The sequence below is a fragment of the Trachypithecus francoisi genome, unplaced genomic scaffold (assembly GCF_009764315.1).
Source record: "Trachypithecus francoisi isolate TF-2019V2 unplaced genomic scaffold, Tfra_2.0 Lachesis_group3, whole genome shotgun sequence".
NCBI classification, from domain to species: domain Eukaryota; kingdom Metazoa; phylum Chordata; class Mammalia; order Primates; family Cercopithecidae; genus Trachypithecus; species Trachypithecus francoisi.
This window is the reverse complement of record NW_022681468.1, coordinates 49,620,047-49,639,124: the sequence shown is the minus strand read 5'-3', so window position 1 is coordinate 49,639,124 and position 19,078 is coordinate 49,620,047. Positions and strand designations below refer to the sequence as shown.

Here is a 19,078-nt window from a genome sequence, read left to right as displayed (position 1 = left end):
CTGTTTTATTTACCATGTTTTACTTTAATTGAACTCATTCACACTACATTGTGAGACTAGTTCTGTGCTATACATTGCACAGATTAAGACTGTGATATGTCATGACTGTAAGTCCTCACCCTATAATATGTTTTTAAAAAATCATTTCTAACTAGTTGTTGGAGATTTTACTTATTAACTTTGGTGCTTAGTGGCTGACTCAACAGTTACATGGTTACATCTTCACTCAGCTTAATGCTTTATTTTGATTTTTTGTCACTTTACTTCTGTCAGGAGATTATTTTGAGTGGTTGATATTTACTTTTTTTCCCTAGTCTTGAGTTTGGAATCTTTATTTTGATGTTTGTTTGCTCAGAATAACTGCTGCTACTTTTTCTGATAAAATAGCTTTGTTTGCCTGTATGTACTTTGTGTGTTCTTCCGCCAAAAGGTTCATTTCTCTGATGGAGAATATTAAAACTCAGAGTTATGTAAAGGAGCAAAATTTGTTTGGGTACTTACCTAGAGTTCCTCAGATAAAATTTCCAAGTGGAATTTCCCTCTGCCCCACTGCCGCCCCTTTTTAATTCTCCCTCCAATTTTAAATGTCACTGCCTTGTATTTCCACCTTTGGGCCTCCAGAACTGTTTCAAAAGTGCCCATGGGTGGGAAGCAAAAACAATTACCTTACGAGAATAAGAAGAAAGTTTTTTGGGAGCAATGTGGTTCATTTTCCTTGCTCATATTTAATTGGAAAATCAGAGAAGTGGCGTTATGTATTTGCATTGGAGTTACAGAACTTTCTGTTTTGACAAATTGGTTATTCATAGGTGTATTGTAAGGCATTTCTTGATGGTATAATTTAGGCCAGTGTGGTCTTGTACTACCCCTTAGTGAAGCCTTAAATGATGGTCAGTATTTTGGGAGTTTTAATTTGATTGGATTTGTAATCTTCTGTTCATTGTCTTTAAAAATATTATATAATTGACTCTTAACTGTATAGATTAAGAAAACTTTTAGAAACTAATGGGTAAAGTATCTGTTTGGCTTTTAATTTGGAATAATTTCAGTGACTATAAATACCGATACCTTTAAAAGACACTTTACTGGAATTTGATGGTTTTGTTTTTGCATTTGTGGTTTTCTACTCTAAACTGTAGTTCATTTCTGTGGCTTTTCTTATGTTTAGCTTTACAGATGGGAACCTCTACTGCTTAGCCTTTCTATACATCTGGTGCAGCATATTGGCTAATCCACTGTGCATAATAACTGTTAGCAATCCCATTCATTCTTCAGTCCTAGAGGTATCAGCATAATCAAAGAATGACGCAAATTAAGTTAATTGTGATGTTTCTTTATTTTTACAGTTGAAGGCACAGTTAAATGAAACACTCACAAAACTTAGAACTGAACAAAATGAAAGACAGAAGGTAGCTGGTGATTTGCATAAGGTAGGCACTGTTTGTCCTAGAGATGTGGTATCATGAGCCTATGTTGTGTGTTGAATCTTAAGCAAAGTTATGCTGCTAATTCTGGATTTGTTGTTTTGCATCATTATATTAACCTTTTATAAATTTAAGCTGCTTGTTATTAGTTACTATTTTGGAACGAAACTTTTTGGCTTGTTTTTCCAGGATTCTTAATTCACCTCATTATTTCATCACATTTCTATATTTAATTGCTTTATAAAGTACAGAGTAAAATTTAGTTGGAGTTATTAAAATTTGGCTGCATCTATATATTTTTTAAAATTGGGATTTGGCTGTGTATTCATTTACAAAGTATTTGTCTCTTAGTTTTTTAGTAAACAAAGTTATAAATTTCTATTTTTTTTAGAAGTTTTTCCTTCATTTATTTCTTTATACAAATATATTTTTCCTAATCTCAATGCAAATGAATGATTTTTGGGACTGCATTTCTTTGCATTGGCTTGACAGGTTATTTATAATTCTATTTTGAGATATTTTTAATGGTAGAATTCACATATGCTTATATCAAAGCTGTTTTAGAGCTATGATAGTGTTTATGGGATATATCATCATTAGCAAAACAAATGTCACTCTTTGGAATTGCAAGAACAAGAGGTACGCACATCTTAAATTTTGATAGTATAAAATGGAATCCCAGAAACCCAACAGTAGTACTTTATACTGCTCCCAATGTGGTATGAGGACATGTATTTCCCTGTACCCTCACCAGTATTGGATATTGTCTAACGTTTAAATATTTGATATTCTAATAGATTTTAAAAGTTATCTCATTTTAAAAAATAATACTCCTTTTAAAGAGTTGAATTTTTTTTTATTCTATATGCTTATAGTTTATAATTGTTATGTAAAAATCTAGGAATCCGCTAGTGTTTCAGATTATTTTAATGTAGACAGAATGTGAATTTGGGTCTGTTTTAGAGGACAAATTTTGATGCTTACTGCACTGTCATGGTTGAGCAGTCAGTTTACTTTGATACATGATTTTAATTTTTGACCTCTGGCTCAAAATGTAAAACATGCAATTTAGCCTAGCAATGTAGTTTCTTAGAAAGTACTTTAAAAATACTAAACGAGTGCTTAAAGTTACAGATATACCATCTTATTTACAGTAGCTAAGATGGCAATGATAGGTGACAATTAACTGCCCCATACCTATATAGTAGAAATATTGTGCAACATTTGATTGGAAATGCACATAAATATTTGACTAAAAAAAGTTAATAATGGCTGGGTGTGGTGGCGCACGCCTGTAATCCCAGCACTTTGGGATGCCAAGGTGGGCGGATCACCTGAGGTCAGGAGTTCAAGACCAGCCTGGCCAACATGGTGAAATCTCCGTCTCTACTAAAAATACAAAAATTAGCCAGGAGTGGTGGTGCACACCTGTAGTCTCAGCTACTCAGGAGGCTGAGGCAGGAGAATCTCTTGAACCCAGGAGGCAGAGGTTGCAGCGAGCCAAGATTGCACCACTGCACTCTAGCCTAGGCGACAGAGCAAGACTCTGTCTTTAAAAAAAAAAAAGTTGGCCGGGCGCGGTAGCTCAAGCCTGTAATCCCAGCACTTTGGGAGGCCGAGATGGGTGGATCACGAGGTCAGGAGATCGAGACCCTCCTGGCTAACACGGTGAAACCCCGTCTCTACTAAAAATACAAAAACTAGCCGGGCGAGGTGGCGGCGCCTGTAGTCCCAGCTACTCGGGAGGCTGAGGCAGGAGAATGGCTAAACCCGGGAGGTGGAGCTTGCAGTGAGCTGAGATCCGGCCACTGCACTCCAGTCTGGGCGACAGAGCGAGACTCCGCCTCAAAAAAAAAAAAAAAAGTTAATAACATACTTTGTAAAACAGGTAAGTATAAAGCAGTATGTATGTTAAAGCTCATTTATGTAATATTTTCTATAAGCACATAATATGCAGAGAGGGATCTAAACTAGGGGTGGACAAATCCCAAAGCTTTTTTAGGGTTTGTGGGTCACATGTGATCTCTTTAGAATATTTTTGTCTCTTTTTTAACATAATCCTTTATTTATTTATTTTTTTTTGAGATGGAGTTTCGCTCTTGTTGCCCAGCCTGGAGTGCAATGGCACTGTCTTGGCTCACTGCCACCTCTGCCTCCCAGGTTCAATCGATTCTCCTGCTTCAGCCTCCCTAGTAACTGGGATTACAGGCATGTTCCACCACACCCAGCTAATTTTGTATTTTTAGTAGAGACGGGGTTTCTCCATGTTGGTCAGGCTGGTCTGGAACTCCCGACCTCAGGTGATCCACCCGCCTCAGCCTCCCAAAGTGCTGGGATTACAGGCGTGAGCCACCGTGCCCCACAGCATAACCCTTTAAAAAGTAAAAAACGTTTTTAGCCTGTGTTCTGTACAAAAACAGGCTTTGGGCCAGATTTGGCTAACCTTTAATCTAGATTAATACTAACCTAAATATCAACTATGGTTATTTCTGTTTTTAAATTTCTTTATACAGTTTCTATATTACTTAAGCTTTTAAAAGCAGTGAACATATGTTCTTATAATCTGGTGGGGGGTGAAGCTATTTTCATTTTGGAGGGAAAAACCTTGTTGTTTGAGAGGAGCTTTTATCTTCTACAAAGTGAATAAAATTATTCATTTTTTATGTATTTATCAACTGTATTATTTAGTACCTACCATATTACTTTCCTTATAGGCTCAACAGTCACTGGAGCTTATCCAGTCAAAAATAGTAAAAGCTGCTGGAGACACTACTGTTATTGAAAATAGTGATGTTTCCCCAGAAACGGTATGTATTTTCTTCATCCCCAGATCTCTGAGCTAGTTACCTTGTGACCTGTGTGAAGAACAAAAATGTATAAGGTCCGTCTCCTAAAGTCATCTTTCTTGAAAATATCCTGTCCCTAAAATGTAGTGTTTTCATTGATGTTTGATCTCATTTTTGCTTAGTGAGGTATGTTAATTTTAAGGTTTGTGTTGAGAGGTATGGAGCAGGGGTCCCCAATCCCTGGACTGTGGACAGGTAACAGTCAGTGGCTTGTTAGGAACCAGGCCACACAGCAGGAGATGAGTGGTGGGCGAATGAGCATTACTGCCTGAGCTCTGCCTCCTGTCAGATCAGTGGCAGCATTAGATTCTCATAGGAGTGCAAACCCTATTTTGAACTGCGTGCTCCTTATGAGAATCTAATGCCTGATGATGTGAGGTAGAACAGTTTCATCCCGAAACCATCCTCCCCTCACCCATCTGTGGAAAAATTGTCTTTCACAAAACTGGTCCCTGGTGCCAAAAAGTTTGGGTGTCACTGGCTTAGAGTATAGACGCTGGAGCTAGACTGCCTACGTTTGAATCCTGGCTCTGCCACTTAGTAGCTATGTGAATTTGGGCAAATCTTTAGCCACTCTGTGCTTTAGTTGCCCCATCTGTAAAAGGCAATAATAATAGTACCTATCCTGTAGGGTTTTTGAAAGAAGTAAATGAGTTAATACATAAAAACACTTAAAATAGGTGGTACTTACAACAGTGCCTGGCACTTACTTAGTAAGAGCTCAGTATATATTAACTTTTTTTGCTGTTTGGAGTGTGCTTTCTTTTGTGGGGCAAATTTTTTCTCTGAAAGAAAAAATGGATATGTTTCTGATATTCATAGATTCTGGATTTTTTTTTCTTTTGTGACCAAGTGACAACATTTATAATGCAGTTTTCTTTGGTGCCAACTAGTTTGCACCACTAGTTAGCAAACAGTATTTCTCTATGTGTTTTTTGCTGCTGTTGATTTTCATGTCATTGTTCAGATTTTTAAATGTTTGTATTTAAATCAGCAGTATAACATTTTCTGTTGTTTGGTTGTACATTTCTTTTCCTTGTGTATGGAGTTTATCATCACTTCCATTTTCTTTTCAGGAGTCTTCTGAGAAGGAGACAATGTCTGTAAGTCTAAATCAGACTGTAACACAGTTACAGCAATTGCTTCAGGCAGTAAACCAACAGCTCACAAAGGAGAAAGAGCACTACCAGGTGTTAGGTAAGGACAACTGAAATATTGTTATCTATGGGTAATTGACATTAGGTGTATGTGTAATGTATATTTACATAAATAAAGGAAACTCACTTCACTTCACTAGAGGAAATATTCCTTCTTTATCTCTCTCAGAACTTCCAGATGATAGCCTTTAGCTTTCTTGGAGCTTTAGTTCTATTTTGTGCATATTTTGAAGGTCTTGTAGCTTGGAGGGGTTGGTTATCTTTGCCTCCTTTGACCTTTGTATCAAACAGATTCTCTTGTAACTTGGCTGCCTGGGTTTGTGTTTGTTGCCTTAATACCTGCAACTGCTTTGGTAGTTTATTCTGTCTGTGACCTTTTCTCCCCGCTCCCTTCCTTCTTCCTTTTCTCCCTCCCAAAATAAAATGACCATAACATTTTAACTGAGGTAAGATTGCTGAACTGAAAGTAAAGTCACCGCATTTTCTTAAAATTGAAAGCTGATTTTTATTTAAGTTTGCTTTTGTTAGGTAATCTAAGAAATTCATTCATTAGCTCCTGAAGTGAGATTTTTACTTGAGGATAAGTAAACCCGTAATTAACCAAGTCATGTTATGAGCTTTTATTGTCTATATTACCTTGGAAGGCTCAGGTTTGGTAGCATTTTAAAATGACTTGTATTCTAGCTGGTGAGTGCAGTTTTTGTTTTTCTGGTTGTAGGTTTTTTTTTTTTTTTTTTTTCCTAGTTGCTACCTGGATTTTACCTGTTTTATGAATAACTGAAGTCACACTGCCTAGAGCGTAATTAGAGTATTCAAATATGCACTGAATACTTAAGATATTCTTCTTTTGAAGCTATTTTCTCTAAAATAATCCTGATATCCTGGAGACCCTGAGGGGCAACTCATCACTGAATTATCCCTTTCAGAACCTCTGATAATATTGTGTTGGGCTATACAAGGCCTCAGCTTAGGTGTCCTGGAAAAGTTGGGATGGACTTCCATTTTGATGTTACAGGAGCATTTTGTCTCACTTTAGAGTGATCATCCTCTGGCCTACCTTGACACACGCTCTCCTTCAAAATGCTAATTCAGGTCAGTTATTTCTAACATGACTTTCCATATAAGAAGCCCAGCTCATTCTTCAACATATCAGCAAAAGTAATTAAGCCTCATCCCAAATCTTTTATCCTTGGTAAGCTGACTTCTCCAGTTACCCAGTGTAAAAATTCTGCCACATTTCCTCGCTTTTCCAAATTAGGAAATAACCTTGCTTCCTAGGGAAACTATTCCTTCTCTCCTTCCCAGGACTTCAGCCTTATTCTTTCCACTGGCTCCCTCTGTTCAGTCTTGAAAACATGCCCAGATGGCTTATTTTAACCTTGTACTTCCTTCAGGTTACCACCCTTACTTTTGACTTTTTTATTGTTTAGTATTCTTAAGAAAATACTCTCTTAGTATCTACTTATTTATTGTTATTAATTACTTTATCCGCTCTAGAACGGCTTTTCTTCCTGCTATTCCAATGAAATCATTTTTACAAAAATCATTAATGATCACTAATTGCTAGATCCAATATAGGCCCTTCTTTTGCATATAAGATACTGAAAGTACTTATGAAATATGTCAAAAATGCTGACACTAGACCTTTGTGTTATAAGGGAAGGGTTTCGTTTCTAGAGAGCTTAAACAATGAAAAGATTGCCTATTATCCCTTGCTTTTAGACCTAAGCAATATTCTGTCTTTAGCATCTCATAGATGTTCTTTAATATTTTCCTTTTCTTCCTAAATACATAGTCTACTCATTTTAAGTCTTAGGAACTATTTTTGGCTTGTCTGTTGCCACATTTGTTTTAATTGTATTACATTTGAGACTTATATGAGTCATTGATATTAACACTTTTTCTTGATTTACAAAATTGTAGTAATTTATTAAAATATATCTGTATACCCTCACAACACAGTTGGCAGGCAGCTCCCCTAAGTGATAGCGCCACATTTTTTTGTCAGCTGATAAACATAAGTCCAAGTTTGGCAAGTGGGTGGTTGACAGTATTATATCATGAATGATAGGCTGGATTGTTATGAAAATAGAGGCCCACCAGGCCCTCTCGAACTTCATTCCTTAGGCTCTACCTGGCATTGACGTTGATAATTCTTCCTTATGTACTTATGTTTTGGTTCCCGTAGCTCTTTTTTATACCCTTTAAATGTTTGTGTTACCCTCAGGTTTTTATCCTTAGCTATCATTTTGCTACATATATTCTCCCTCCTGTGTACTCTATTTAAACTGACACGAGATAATTAAATTGAAAATACACATTTCTTAATCATTAGAATGTAGGTAGTAGGTTAATATATCTGATGTCAAGAAATCTTTAAAAATATACACAAGTACATATGAATTGTTTATGATAATGCTGCACATATTTCAATAAAGGGAGAGTTTTTAAAAACAAATATGTAAGAGATAATATGCAGTAATATAGTTTTTCTAAATCCTGATACATAATACTTAACGTTTCTTAGAGCTGTAGGGGTAGGTGTATTTAACTGATATCTTTAATTTGTGAAAACTTTTCTTTTGGAAATTTTTTTCCCCATTGCCTGTTTTTCCTCTCCCCCCATCAAATAAAAGGCTACCATCCTCCTCTTTCCATTTGGGGGGAGTGGGAGATTGATTAAGATACCTTTTATATGAATTGACAGTATTGGCATTTTTATAATATACTTTTTTGTTCTCAGATATCTACTCTTTATGTTTCACATTTGCCTGGTTTCTAAGTATTCTAGGTGTATTTCTAACCAAATGAGAAAACTTTATTATCCCAGGTTGCCTTATCTTGGAACCAGTTTGTAGAATCCTGTTGAGGGAGGATGATAATTTAAATAGCTGATACTTCATGAGTATGCCTGTAAGCATAAGCATGCTTCCAACATGTAGCAACTCGTTTAACTTCACAACCACCCTGTGTGTTAGGTAGGTAGGTATTATTATTCCCATGTTACAACAGACCCAAAGAGATTCTATAACTTGTCCATGGTCATACAGCTAATAAATGGATGAGCTGGGGTTTAAATCAAGGTAGTTTTTAGCACAGGGCTTGTGTTCTTAATCAGTGCTTTTCTTCTCCCTAATTCAGGCACTGTGTTCCCTGATCTCTTTTGTCACTGTTTTCTTTTCTCCTCATTTTGTCTTTTTTTTTTTTTTTTTTTGGCCAGCCTCTTACAAGTTTTGTCAGTTGATTCTGACTTTTTCCTAAAGTTGATATTTGATTTATCAGTAGTGTATTGGAGAGGCTTACAGTATTATCCAGAAGAAATGGAGGTGAAGCTCTGTGTGTGCTCTCTGTACTCCCTGTAGCAAATAGATTCTTATGTGATTCAGTCGTCTGTTGTTTCTGAAAGAAAAAGTCCTTTCATAGTGCTCCTGAAGTACAAGAGTTAATGCTGTGGAGAAAAACTTATTTTGTTTCTACACTGAACCTTGGCTATCATATGGATCAGGTTTTCATTTTCAGTAATATGTTTACATAGCACTTTAGAGTTTAATGTCCTAGTGATCTTTTTAGACTTTCTGATCAACTGTTAATAGCCAGGGATAACTTTGCTTTTTAATTTTCCAATTGCTTCTTTCCTCTAAACTTTTTATTTTGAAAAATTTCACACATAAAGTTGAAAGAATAGTACAGCACCCGTAAACCCTCCACCTGCGTCATCTCTTTCTATACGTCTACATATTTTGTTGTTGTTAAACTAACTGAAAGTAAGTTTTAGTCATTATGACATTTTATCTCTAAGTACTTTAGCACACATCTCTGAAAACAAGACATTGTTTTACCAATCAGTAGTACCATTATTACATCCAAAAAGAGGAAACAGTAGTTACGTACTATCCAATATTAAACTTTTATTCACATTTTGTCCGTTGTACCCAATATAGCTTTTTAACTATTTTCCGCAAACTAGAATCCAAGGCAAAATTTAACATGTTGTGTTTGATTAAGTCCTCTTAGTCTCTCTGATGGCTTTTGAAGTTTAATTTCTGTAGTCATCTGACTTAGAAAACTTCATATGACCTACAAAAAAAAAAATCTATGTCTGCTCTTTTAAATTATTTATTCACTGGGGTAAGATTGTATTCAACCTCTTTTCAGTCAGTCACTTTAGCTTTACATTCTCTTGAGTAGGACTAATAAAAATGGATTACCAGTGTTGTTCTCTTAAATGTTTTCTAACATAATTCGGCTCACATTTAAAAATACCTACCTAAAAGCTTGTTTCCTTTGAATCCTGAGATTTTTCTCATTTTGATTACCATTAGTGTGAATTGCTTTGAGCCTAGTTGAAAGGGCCATGCTAGATCAAATGGAATATGTACTTTTGGTGTTTGACAGATGTCTTCTGATTGCCTTCTGTTGCTTTGTTTTAAAGTGAAATTCATTCTTTCTGATCTTTTACAGAGTGAAGTAATTGGGAAACTGTTCATTTGAGGATAAAAAAGGCATTGTATTATATTTTGCCAAATTAAAGCCTTATTTATGTTTTCACCCTTTCTACTTTGTCAGAAACACTGAACAGAGTTTTGTCTTTTCTAATCCTTGTTAGACTACTGATTTAAAGAAAGAAAAAAAAAAGCCAACTCTGTAGACACCTTCAGAGTTTAGTTTTATAATAAAAACTGTTTGAATAATTAGACCTTTACATTCCTGAAGATAAACATGTAATCTTTTATCTTATTTTGCTCAATAAAATTGTTCAGAAGATCAAAGTGGTAAAGACAATGTAAAATTTAACATTTTAATACTGATGTTGTACACTGTTTTACTTAACATTTTGGGAAGTAACTGCCTCTGACTTCAACTCAAGAAAACACTTTTTTTGTTGCTAATGTAATCGGTTTTTGTAATGGCGTCAGCAAATAAAAGGATGCTTATTATTCAAACTTGACTTGTTCTAATTTTTATTGAGCTTTAACAGATTTCATTAGTAGTACAGATCATTATAATTTAGAATACAGCTATTAATTGCAACTATTCAACAAGGTAAGTTTATGTAGCTTCTATAACCTTTCTAACTGGCGCTCTGGGTCTTCTTCAGTTTGGTCCAATGTAAAGTGCCCAGGAGTGCTGGGGTTTCAGAAAGGACAGAGCAAGCATTTAGGATTTCAGACTTACCACCCACATTTCAGGTAGAGGAGCTCTGTTTTTACCATTTCTATAATTTTTTTGAAGTAATAATAATTAACTTTTAGTTTTCTTCTTCAGGCACTGTTACACAGTTTAGATGTGTTATCTTTTTTGTTGAAAGTTTCGTTGTTATTGTTTTTTGATAGAGTCTCACTCTGTTGTCTAGGCAGGAGTGCAGTGGCGTGATCTGGACTTACTGCAACCTCCACCTCCCAGGTTCAAGAGATTCTCATGTAGTGGGATTACAGGTGTGCGCCACCATGCCTGGCTAATTTTTGTGGTTTTAGTAGAGAGGGGGTTTCACCATGTTGGCCAGGCTGGTCTTGAACTGCTGACCTCAGGTGATCCACCCATCTTGGCTTCCCAAAGGGCTGGGATTACAGGTGTGAGCCACCGTGTCTGGGTGATGAAAGTTTTTTAAATAATTGGTTAAAAACACTTCAGATGCTAAATAACCACTGAGAAATACTTTGTGCCATTCAGTACTAAAGTACCCATTAGGCTGCACTGTGGTCATCTTGTTATTTTTGTGCACATAACAGTCATGCTTCTGTCACGGGGCCTTTGCATTTTCTGTTCTCTGGGCTTGGAACTCTCCTCTGGAATGTCAGCTTTGGCTTGCTCCTTCACTATGTTGAAATCTGCTTAAATGTCACCCTTCTCATTAAGTCTTGCCTGACTATCTACTATCCTTCCTGCCCTCCCTATTCTACCTTATTGTCTGTCATACTTGATATCTACTCCCCTTGCTCCATCAGTAAGGAAGCTCCACAGGGGCAGGAAATAGCTCTTTGGTTCTTTGCTGTATCTGTAGCCTGAGACAGTGCCTGATACTTCATTGTGCTCAACTATTTAAATGAATGAATGGATAAAATTCATTTTTGGAGACTGAAGATTATCTAAAGTGGTGTTTCCTAACACTGCACATACAGTATTTCTAAGGCATATAGAAATCAACTGAAGTGACTTCTTAGGGCCAGTGAGGACTGGTGTGGGGATTCACGCTACCTTTGGCTACCTTTGCTGCTTTCAGCAAATCATTGGGAAATTGATCCGAAGGTCAGATAGCGTATCATCAGCCTCTTACCTTTGTCCTTTGCCATTGCCTAAAGGTGCTCATGTTGCTGCCACCTGTAACAGACAAATTCTGTCTTCCAAGTTATGGTGTCTTCTTACTACTCTTTCTCTCTTCAGAGCTAAGTTCCTCAGAAGAATTGTATAATTCCATTATTTTTTCAACCTCTCTGTATGTTTTAATTAAAAAAAATAAATGTCAAAGGACTCTGGGGACACAGTCCAGTCTTCTGTCAGTTTGTATCCCTTCCCTCAACATCCCAACCTTACAGTCATTCATCTTTTGCCTCTGAAGTAGCAGGAAGTTCACAGCATTGCCTTTTCTAACTTGACAGCTGTAATTGTTAATGGTTCTTGTATGACATTAAAAGTTGCGTCCCTGATACTTGCATCAATCTGTCCTTTCTCACTACAGAATCACATAGGAAAAAGCTTATCACACTCTCAGTGATTGTTAGATATGCAAAGATAATTCTGTGCTCTATGTTCATTCCCCTTACAGTTAAATATCCCCAGCTCCTTAGTTGCCCTGAGCGCTTAAAGGCCAAACTAGCCTCCTTGCCTCATTAATCCCCGACTGTTCACCTTCTCCCCAGTATATTACAAACCTCTCTCCAGGAGAGGAAGGGAGCATCAAAAGAGAAGGAATCCTGTACCATCAAACTCAAATGACTCTCCTTGCCACTATCACAGTCAACTGAGGCAGAAAGCCCTAAGAAAATTACACATTGAAGAAAGCTTACAGGAAGAGAATAAAGATTAGTCAGGGGCAGACTTCTTGATCCCCAAAAAGAGAAGAGAGAGATGTGGAAGGGAGGAGTGGGGATGCCTGTGAAACCGGCCGTACCCTTGGGTTTGGTGTAGGAAAACTAATTCGTTTCCTGGAGGTAGTGATACTGTGTAAAGCATCCAGGCTTGAGCTGTCTTCCATGTGTGTCACTCTAGCTGCAAGAGGCTATGTGGTGTATAGCTGTGGGCAATAGCTGTATTGCTTACAGAGTTACAGCTAGATTTTTCATGTGTCTTGCATCCCAGGACAGAGACTGCATATGGGAACCTGCCACTTGTGGAATCTGCCCAGGATGAGATGTAGGGAGAAGCAGTTACCACCAGAAGGAGGCCGCAGTTACACCCTCGGTTAAGACATGTTTGTCCCTTGACCTCATTTGGGTCCCCGGAAAAGGGAGGGCAAAGGAGGAATGAAAGAAAAGACGATTCCTTGTTGACATTATTAAAGCCAGGGGGCAGATGGGAGATGGGTTATTACACTGGATTGGACTGGACTTGTATTAACCAAAGTTACAAAACAGCTGTGGGGTCTGCTTAGGATGTCCAGAAGAGGGAGACTCCGCAAAACATAGTTGAAGAATATGGTTGGGAAAGGACACTAAGTTCTTAGGCTGTTCTGCAACCTGAGTGGTAGATTTTTTTTCTTGACTAAATTTTTGTCATTTTTATTTTCCTAGAAAATCTGGCCATTTTATATTTGTTGGCAGAGTTCTACCAGGCAACCAATGTGCTACTTGTACAACCTATCACATGCCAGATGTTTTTTAAGCAGTTACATTAGTTCATTTACTCTTTCCTAGAGTTTAACTGGCCAGGGGATTGTGCTTTCATCATCTTCATTTTATAGATAAGGAAACTGAGGCACAGGGAGGATAATTAAATTATCCAAGGTCTCACAGCTACTAAGTAGAGGAACCAGGTTTCCAACCTCCAACCTAAGCTGTCTGGCTTGATTGCCTTATATATACTCATTTAAAAAAATTTTGTATATATGTGCGTATGCATTTATAAATGTGAGTGTAACTATATATATAAATTACTAGAGTAATTTTTAAAATTAGACTATATCTAGTCTTATAATTTTTTTTTTTTTTGAGACGGAGTCTCCCTCTGTCACCCAGGCTGGAGTGCAGTGGCCAGATCTCAGCTCACTGCAAACTCTGCCTCCCGGGTTTACGCCATTCTCCTGCCTCAGCCTCCCAAGTAGCTGAGACTACAGGCGCCCGCCACCTCGTCCGGCTAGTTTTTTGTATTTTTTAGTAGAGACGCGGTTTCACCGTGTTAGCCAGGATGGTCTTGATCTTGTGACCTCGTGATCCGCCCGTCTCGGCCTCGCAAAGTGCTGAGATTACAGGCTTGAGCCACCGCGCCTGGCCTAGTCTCATAATTTTAAAATTTACTCATTTGTTCCTGATGTTAAGGTGCCTTCTCTCATTTTGTCTTGATTCTACTTTGCAAGGGATTGCCTACCTTTGTGGTTCTCAAAAGTATGGTTTGCAGACCCCTGGGAATCTCCAAGACCCTTTCTAGGAGTTTGCAAGGGCAAACTTAATTTTCATAATAAGACATCATTTGCCTTTTTCACCATACTGACATCTGCGCTGAATGGTGCCTCAGCAAGTGTTAAAGCGGTGGCTCCCAACTGTGGTGTTAGTTACTGTATTTACACCACTACTCACCCCAGTAAAAGTCCTGCTACAGTATCAGAGTCACCTGAGAATGTCTTCTGATGAGATCAGTAGTGATGGTAATGAATGTGGTTTTGTGATATGTGTAATGAAATGTGTCAACATTTGGAAGATCTCTATGACTCAGTGAACCAGTATTTTCCAAATGATCAATGCACAGTGTTACAAAGTCATGTGTGGGTGAAAGATCCCTTCAAAAAGCAAGACAGGGCTGGGCATGGTGGCAGGCACCTGTAATCCCAAGCTACTCAGGAGGCTAATGTGGGAGAATCACTTGAACCTGGGAGGCGGAGGGTGCAGTGAGCCGAGATTGTGCCACTGCACTCCAGCCTGGGTGACGAGTGAAGCTCCATCTCAAACAAACAAACAAAAAAAGGCAAGACAAACCAATGGATTTTAATGTAACAGTGCAAAAAGTTCATTGATACCGTTTCAAACTCCATATAGTGATTAATCTTTAATAAATTACCGCTTGAATTTGGCTGTAGCATTAAAGAATATCCACAGTTGTCTGAATGGCTGCTTTTTTTCCAAGGATATGTCTGTGTGAGGCCAGATGTTTTTCATACACTTCGACCAAAACAACATATCACAACAGATTGAATTCAGAAGCAGTTGCCTTCTATTAGGCCAGGAATTAAAGAGATTTACAAGGCCAGGTGCAGTGGCTCATGACTGTCATTACAGCACTATGGAAGCCCGGAGTGGGAGGATACCTTGAGGAGGCCAGGAGTTCAAGAGCAGCCTAGGCAACATAGGGAGACCCCCCTTCTCTACAAAAAAGATTTGCAAGTATGTAAAGCCATGTCACTTTTCTCATTTTATCTTTTGAGTTTTGGAAAATGAAGTTATAGTTCATGAAAATATGTTCATTTTATTGTTATTTTAAATTAGTAAACTTCCAATTTTCTTGGTTTTAATTTCTAGTACATTGAGTATTGATAGAAACAACAAAAGTTTTTAAGTCTAAAGCAGTTCTGAGATTAAAAACTTGAGTCACTGATCTGGCATGTTGGTTTATTTTTCCAACAGTTTTAAATTATACTGGACAACTTTGCACTATTTTTTATGTATTTTATTTTATATTCAATTCATTTATGTTTTTATACTTTTTATTTTTATTTTCTTTGCCAACTTACCTGTAAATTTTAATTCATTTATTTTCAGTTCCTGTTTTCTAATAATTTAGGCTATATATTTTCCTCTGGACTTCTTTACCTGCATCTCAGATTTTGATACATAGGTATTCTGTTGTATTCCAGTTTTTAATTTTTTTAATTTGTAAGTATTTCAAACATATAGAAAAGCATAGAAAATAAGAGAAAAAGCCTGTGTTCCTCCACCTTCTGTTTGCTTGAATTTTTTAAATAAAAGAAAACATTAGCTACAGTTGAAACATCTTGTATAACCCCCATCCCATTTCCCTCCATTTTCGGAGGTATCCACTGCACTGAAGCTGAGATTTATCATTTAATTTCATGTTGTTATCAATACCATAGGTAGGTATCCATAACTAACGTAATACTATTTAGCATGTTTTCAAAATTTATATAAATCGTTCTGCCATTTGCTTTATTCATTCAATATTAACTTTAAAATTTATTCATTTTAAACTATGAATATGCCACAATTTATACATTCCTCTGCTAAGGGACATGTAAGTTGTCATCAGTTTATGCAAATTTTATGTAATTTTCAGTTGGGCTTTAAGCTTTTTTTTTTCTCGGAGTGTGTTACATATTTTTCACATGCATAGATTTTTAAAGGATCCTTTTCTAATATTGCATTTGTGTCAGTGAATGTGACCTATATGACACCAATTTCCTGAATTTGTGGAGACTTCAAAAAGAAATTATAAACCAAAAAAAAAAATTTATTTAGTCTTGATTTAGAATAAGAATGTGTCAAGAAGAATGTGAAGCTTTGGCAGGAAATGATCTCATTATCTGAAAGTTTGAGTTTTCAAGTTACTATACCAGGCTGGTTATTGCCTTCTTCAGTTAAAAAATAAGAGGGAGTTGGGGAATATTTATTTTCCAGTGATCTCAGAACACAGGAAACAGAGTCAGATAGGTGGAGAAAGGTCTTATTTACATTTGCATTTCTGCGTTGTCTCTTGCTTTTGCTATGAAGAATCTAGCAGTTTTGAGTTTATGAGTCAATAGCAGGTTCTTCCTGAGCTATTCAATACAGAGTTCTTGGGATTTCATCCAGTGCCAAATACAAAGTTACTGTTTATCTAGTGAATGCAGTATTCATTTCAAAATACATAAAATATGTCATTGTTGAGTTAATCCAGAGACTGTAGTTATAGGAAAGGGAAATTTGCTTACTTATGGTGATGAATTGTGTTGGTAAGTTCTGTTGCCACCTAAATTGTGCAGGCTTATCAAACCTCTGCATCTAGTTTTTCTCCTTGCTAGCTATGTAAATAAAATAAAAACGTGATGGTGTTAGTCACTTCTTGCATTGCCGTAAAGAAATACCCGTGGCAGGGTAATGTATAAGGAAAAGCTTAATTGGTTCACGGTTCTGCAGACTGTACAGAAAGCAGGGTACTGGCATCTGCTTCTGGTGAGACTTCAGGAAGCCTATAATCATGGCAGAAAGTAAAGAGGGAGCCAGAGTATTGCATGGCAAGCAGGAGCAGGAGAGAAGGGGAAGGGGCTGCGCACTTTTAAACAACCAGATCTCGCGTCAACTAACTGAGCAAGAACTCACTCATCATGCTAACTAAGCAAATCATGAGGAGTCTGCCCCAGTGATCCGAATGCTTCCTGCTAGGCCCTACCTCCACTGAGGATTACAGTTCAACATGGATTTGGAGGGGACAAACATCCAAACTGTATCAGTGACTAGCAAATTCTAACCCAAATGCAATAATACAAGTTTTCTTTAACAATTCCTTTGTTGCCAATTACATAGTCAATATCTGTAAATGTTCCAAACTATTGAAAGTATGTTTTATATTTGTTAAACTGTGTTTCTGCTTCAGTGGGTGTGGGTTCGGGTTCAAGAATTTGCATTTCAAACAAATTGCCAGCAGCTAATGCTGCTGGTTTGGGGAACACACTGAAAGTTATGCATATGGTTTTCAATTTGCCTTTCCTCTTTTGCAGTTTCTTCACAGTTTCTTATTAAATGAGTGTTCTTGTTTTCAAGGTTTTAAAATATTTACTAAGTATTTTTATACCATTTCTATAAATTCTACAAATTTGGAGAGGAACAGAGATTGCAACATGTGCTTGGCTCCAGTTGGTGGTTCTCTTGGTGTTTCTTGATATTTTCTCATCATGTCACACAGGGAATATTTTTTTCAGAAATAAGTCAAATTTAAGCTTTTTTCCTCTTCAGTGAATTTCTTTATTATCCGCCCCCACAAAGTCTGAATATGCGTGAATGCTGTTCTCCTCCATTTGACCAATATTATGATTTTTATCCCCTTGAAGAAGGAATTGCTTGGTATAATGTAAGATGAGAAAAATGTAAGTTTTTCCCATTTTTGGTAACAAGGACAGGGTGGTTTATTCACCTAATACTATGAGGACGAATAGGAACCCAGGAACAAAAGTTTTTATGGGATCTTAGCTCTAATGTTCTGTTAGGTAACGGTCTCTATAGACTTAGTCTTCTGTTAGAATAGATAAACATGTCCAGTCAGATGAAACAGGTTTTTTTCCTGACAACTAATCCTGGTAACTTTCTGCCTGTATCTTGACACCTATTTTGAATAAACTAGCTTGCATTTCCTACCCACATTTGCATGGAGAATAGAGAACTTTTGCACATGTGCTGAGCACCTGGTTTTAATATCATGAGTAGCCTTAACACATAATTGCCCCAGTTTCTATTCACTCTTACAATGGCCTAGGAAGGAGTTTACTTTACAATTTTTAACTGGATTGTGACTGATGCTTCTATAAAGCGATTAACATGTATTATTAGTAATAATTACAACAACAAAATAATGGCAGTTATAATAGTTGCAAATATTTATTGAGTGCTGTTTTCCAGGTGCCATGCTTAGTGTTTTAAATGCATGTTTCATTTTGCTACTGGTGCGTTGGAAGGTTATCTAGAAAGTTGTATTGCTTTAGGAGTTTATTCTTTGGAGTCTTTACAGAGCTTTCCAGTGCCTAAGTTGAATATTCGGTAATAACTGTTTCTTAAAATTACTTTTGTTTAATATTGATTTGATTGAGAATGACAGTTACAAAATACATGTGAGGTATAAATAAGAATGCAATGAGCACTTGGTTGCCTGCTATCCTATTTAAAAGAGAGAATGTTACCATTACTTTGAGTTTCCTTGGATATATCCTTTTCCAATCCCATCCAGCTCCAGCCACTCACAGACATAATCACAATTCCAAATTTGTGTATGCTATTCCTTTGTTTATTGTAAGTAGTGTTTTTGTATAGGTTTACACATCCAGTAGTATATTATTTAGTTTTATATGCTTTTGACCTTTACTAAGATGGATGATTAATGTGATGTGCCTTTTTTGTTCAACATTATTCTATGAGAGTCACAAATATGGTTGCATATAGTTTGAGTTCCTTCTTCTTTTCCCTTTCTCTTTCCCCTCTCTTTTTTCCTCTTCCCCCTTCATCTTCCTATATAATGTTTTATTGAGGGAATACACCAAAATTTCCTTATCCATCTGTTCTAAATGGACAGTAACAGGGTTCATTTTTTAGAATATGAGCTATTGTGAATAATGGTGCTATGTATATTCTGGTACATATGTTTTTGGGTATGAGGATATGAGCTTTTCTAGGGTATATACCTAGGGATGGAACTTTGGCTTATAGAATATGCACATGTTCCATTTTAATAGGAACCACTAGACTGTTTTCTGTAATGATTGTTTTAATATACATTTCCATAAAAAGTATGTGGGAGTTGCTAT

General features: G+C 36.8%; 1 protein-coding gene across 11 annotated transcripts in view; it reads left to right on the top strand.

The window, feature by feature from the left end:
* KTN1 (kinectin 1) overlaps nt 1-10,374 on the top strand; it is a 110,253-nt gene extending 99,879 nt beyond the window's left edge. For 8 of the 11 annotated variants that reach the window (XM_033187948.1, XM_033187945.1, XM_033187943.1 and 5 more), the window contains 4 exons: nt 1,347-1,430; nt 4,139-4,231; nt 5,347-5,467; nt 9,889-10,374. In XM_033187948.1, the coding sequence (XP_033043839.1) occupies nt 1,347-1,430; nt 4,139-4,231; nt 5,347-5,467; nt 9,889-9,893 (303 nt within the window). In that variant the 3' untranslated portion in view covers nt 9,894-10,374. The remainder of the gene's footprint in view (nt 1-1,346; nt 1,431-4,138; nt 4,232-5,346; nt 5,468-9,888) is intronic. The other 3 variants (XM_033187949.1, XM_033187946.1, XM_033187950.1) reach the window with 1 other exon arrangement.
* The last annotated feature ends 8,704 nt before the right edge of the window (nt 10,375-19,078 follow it).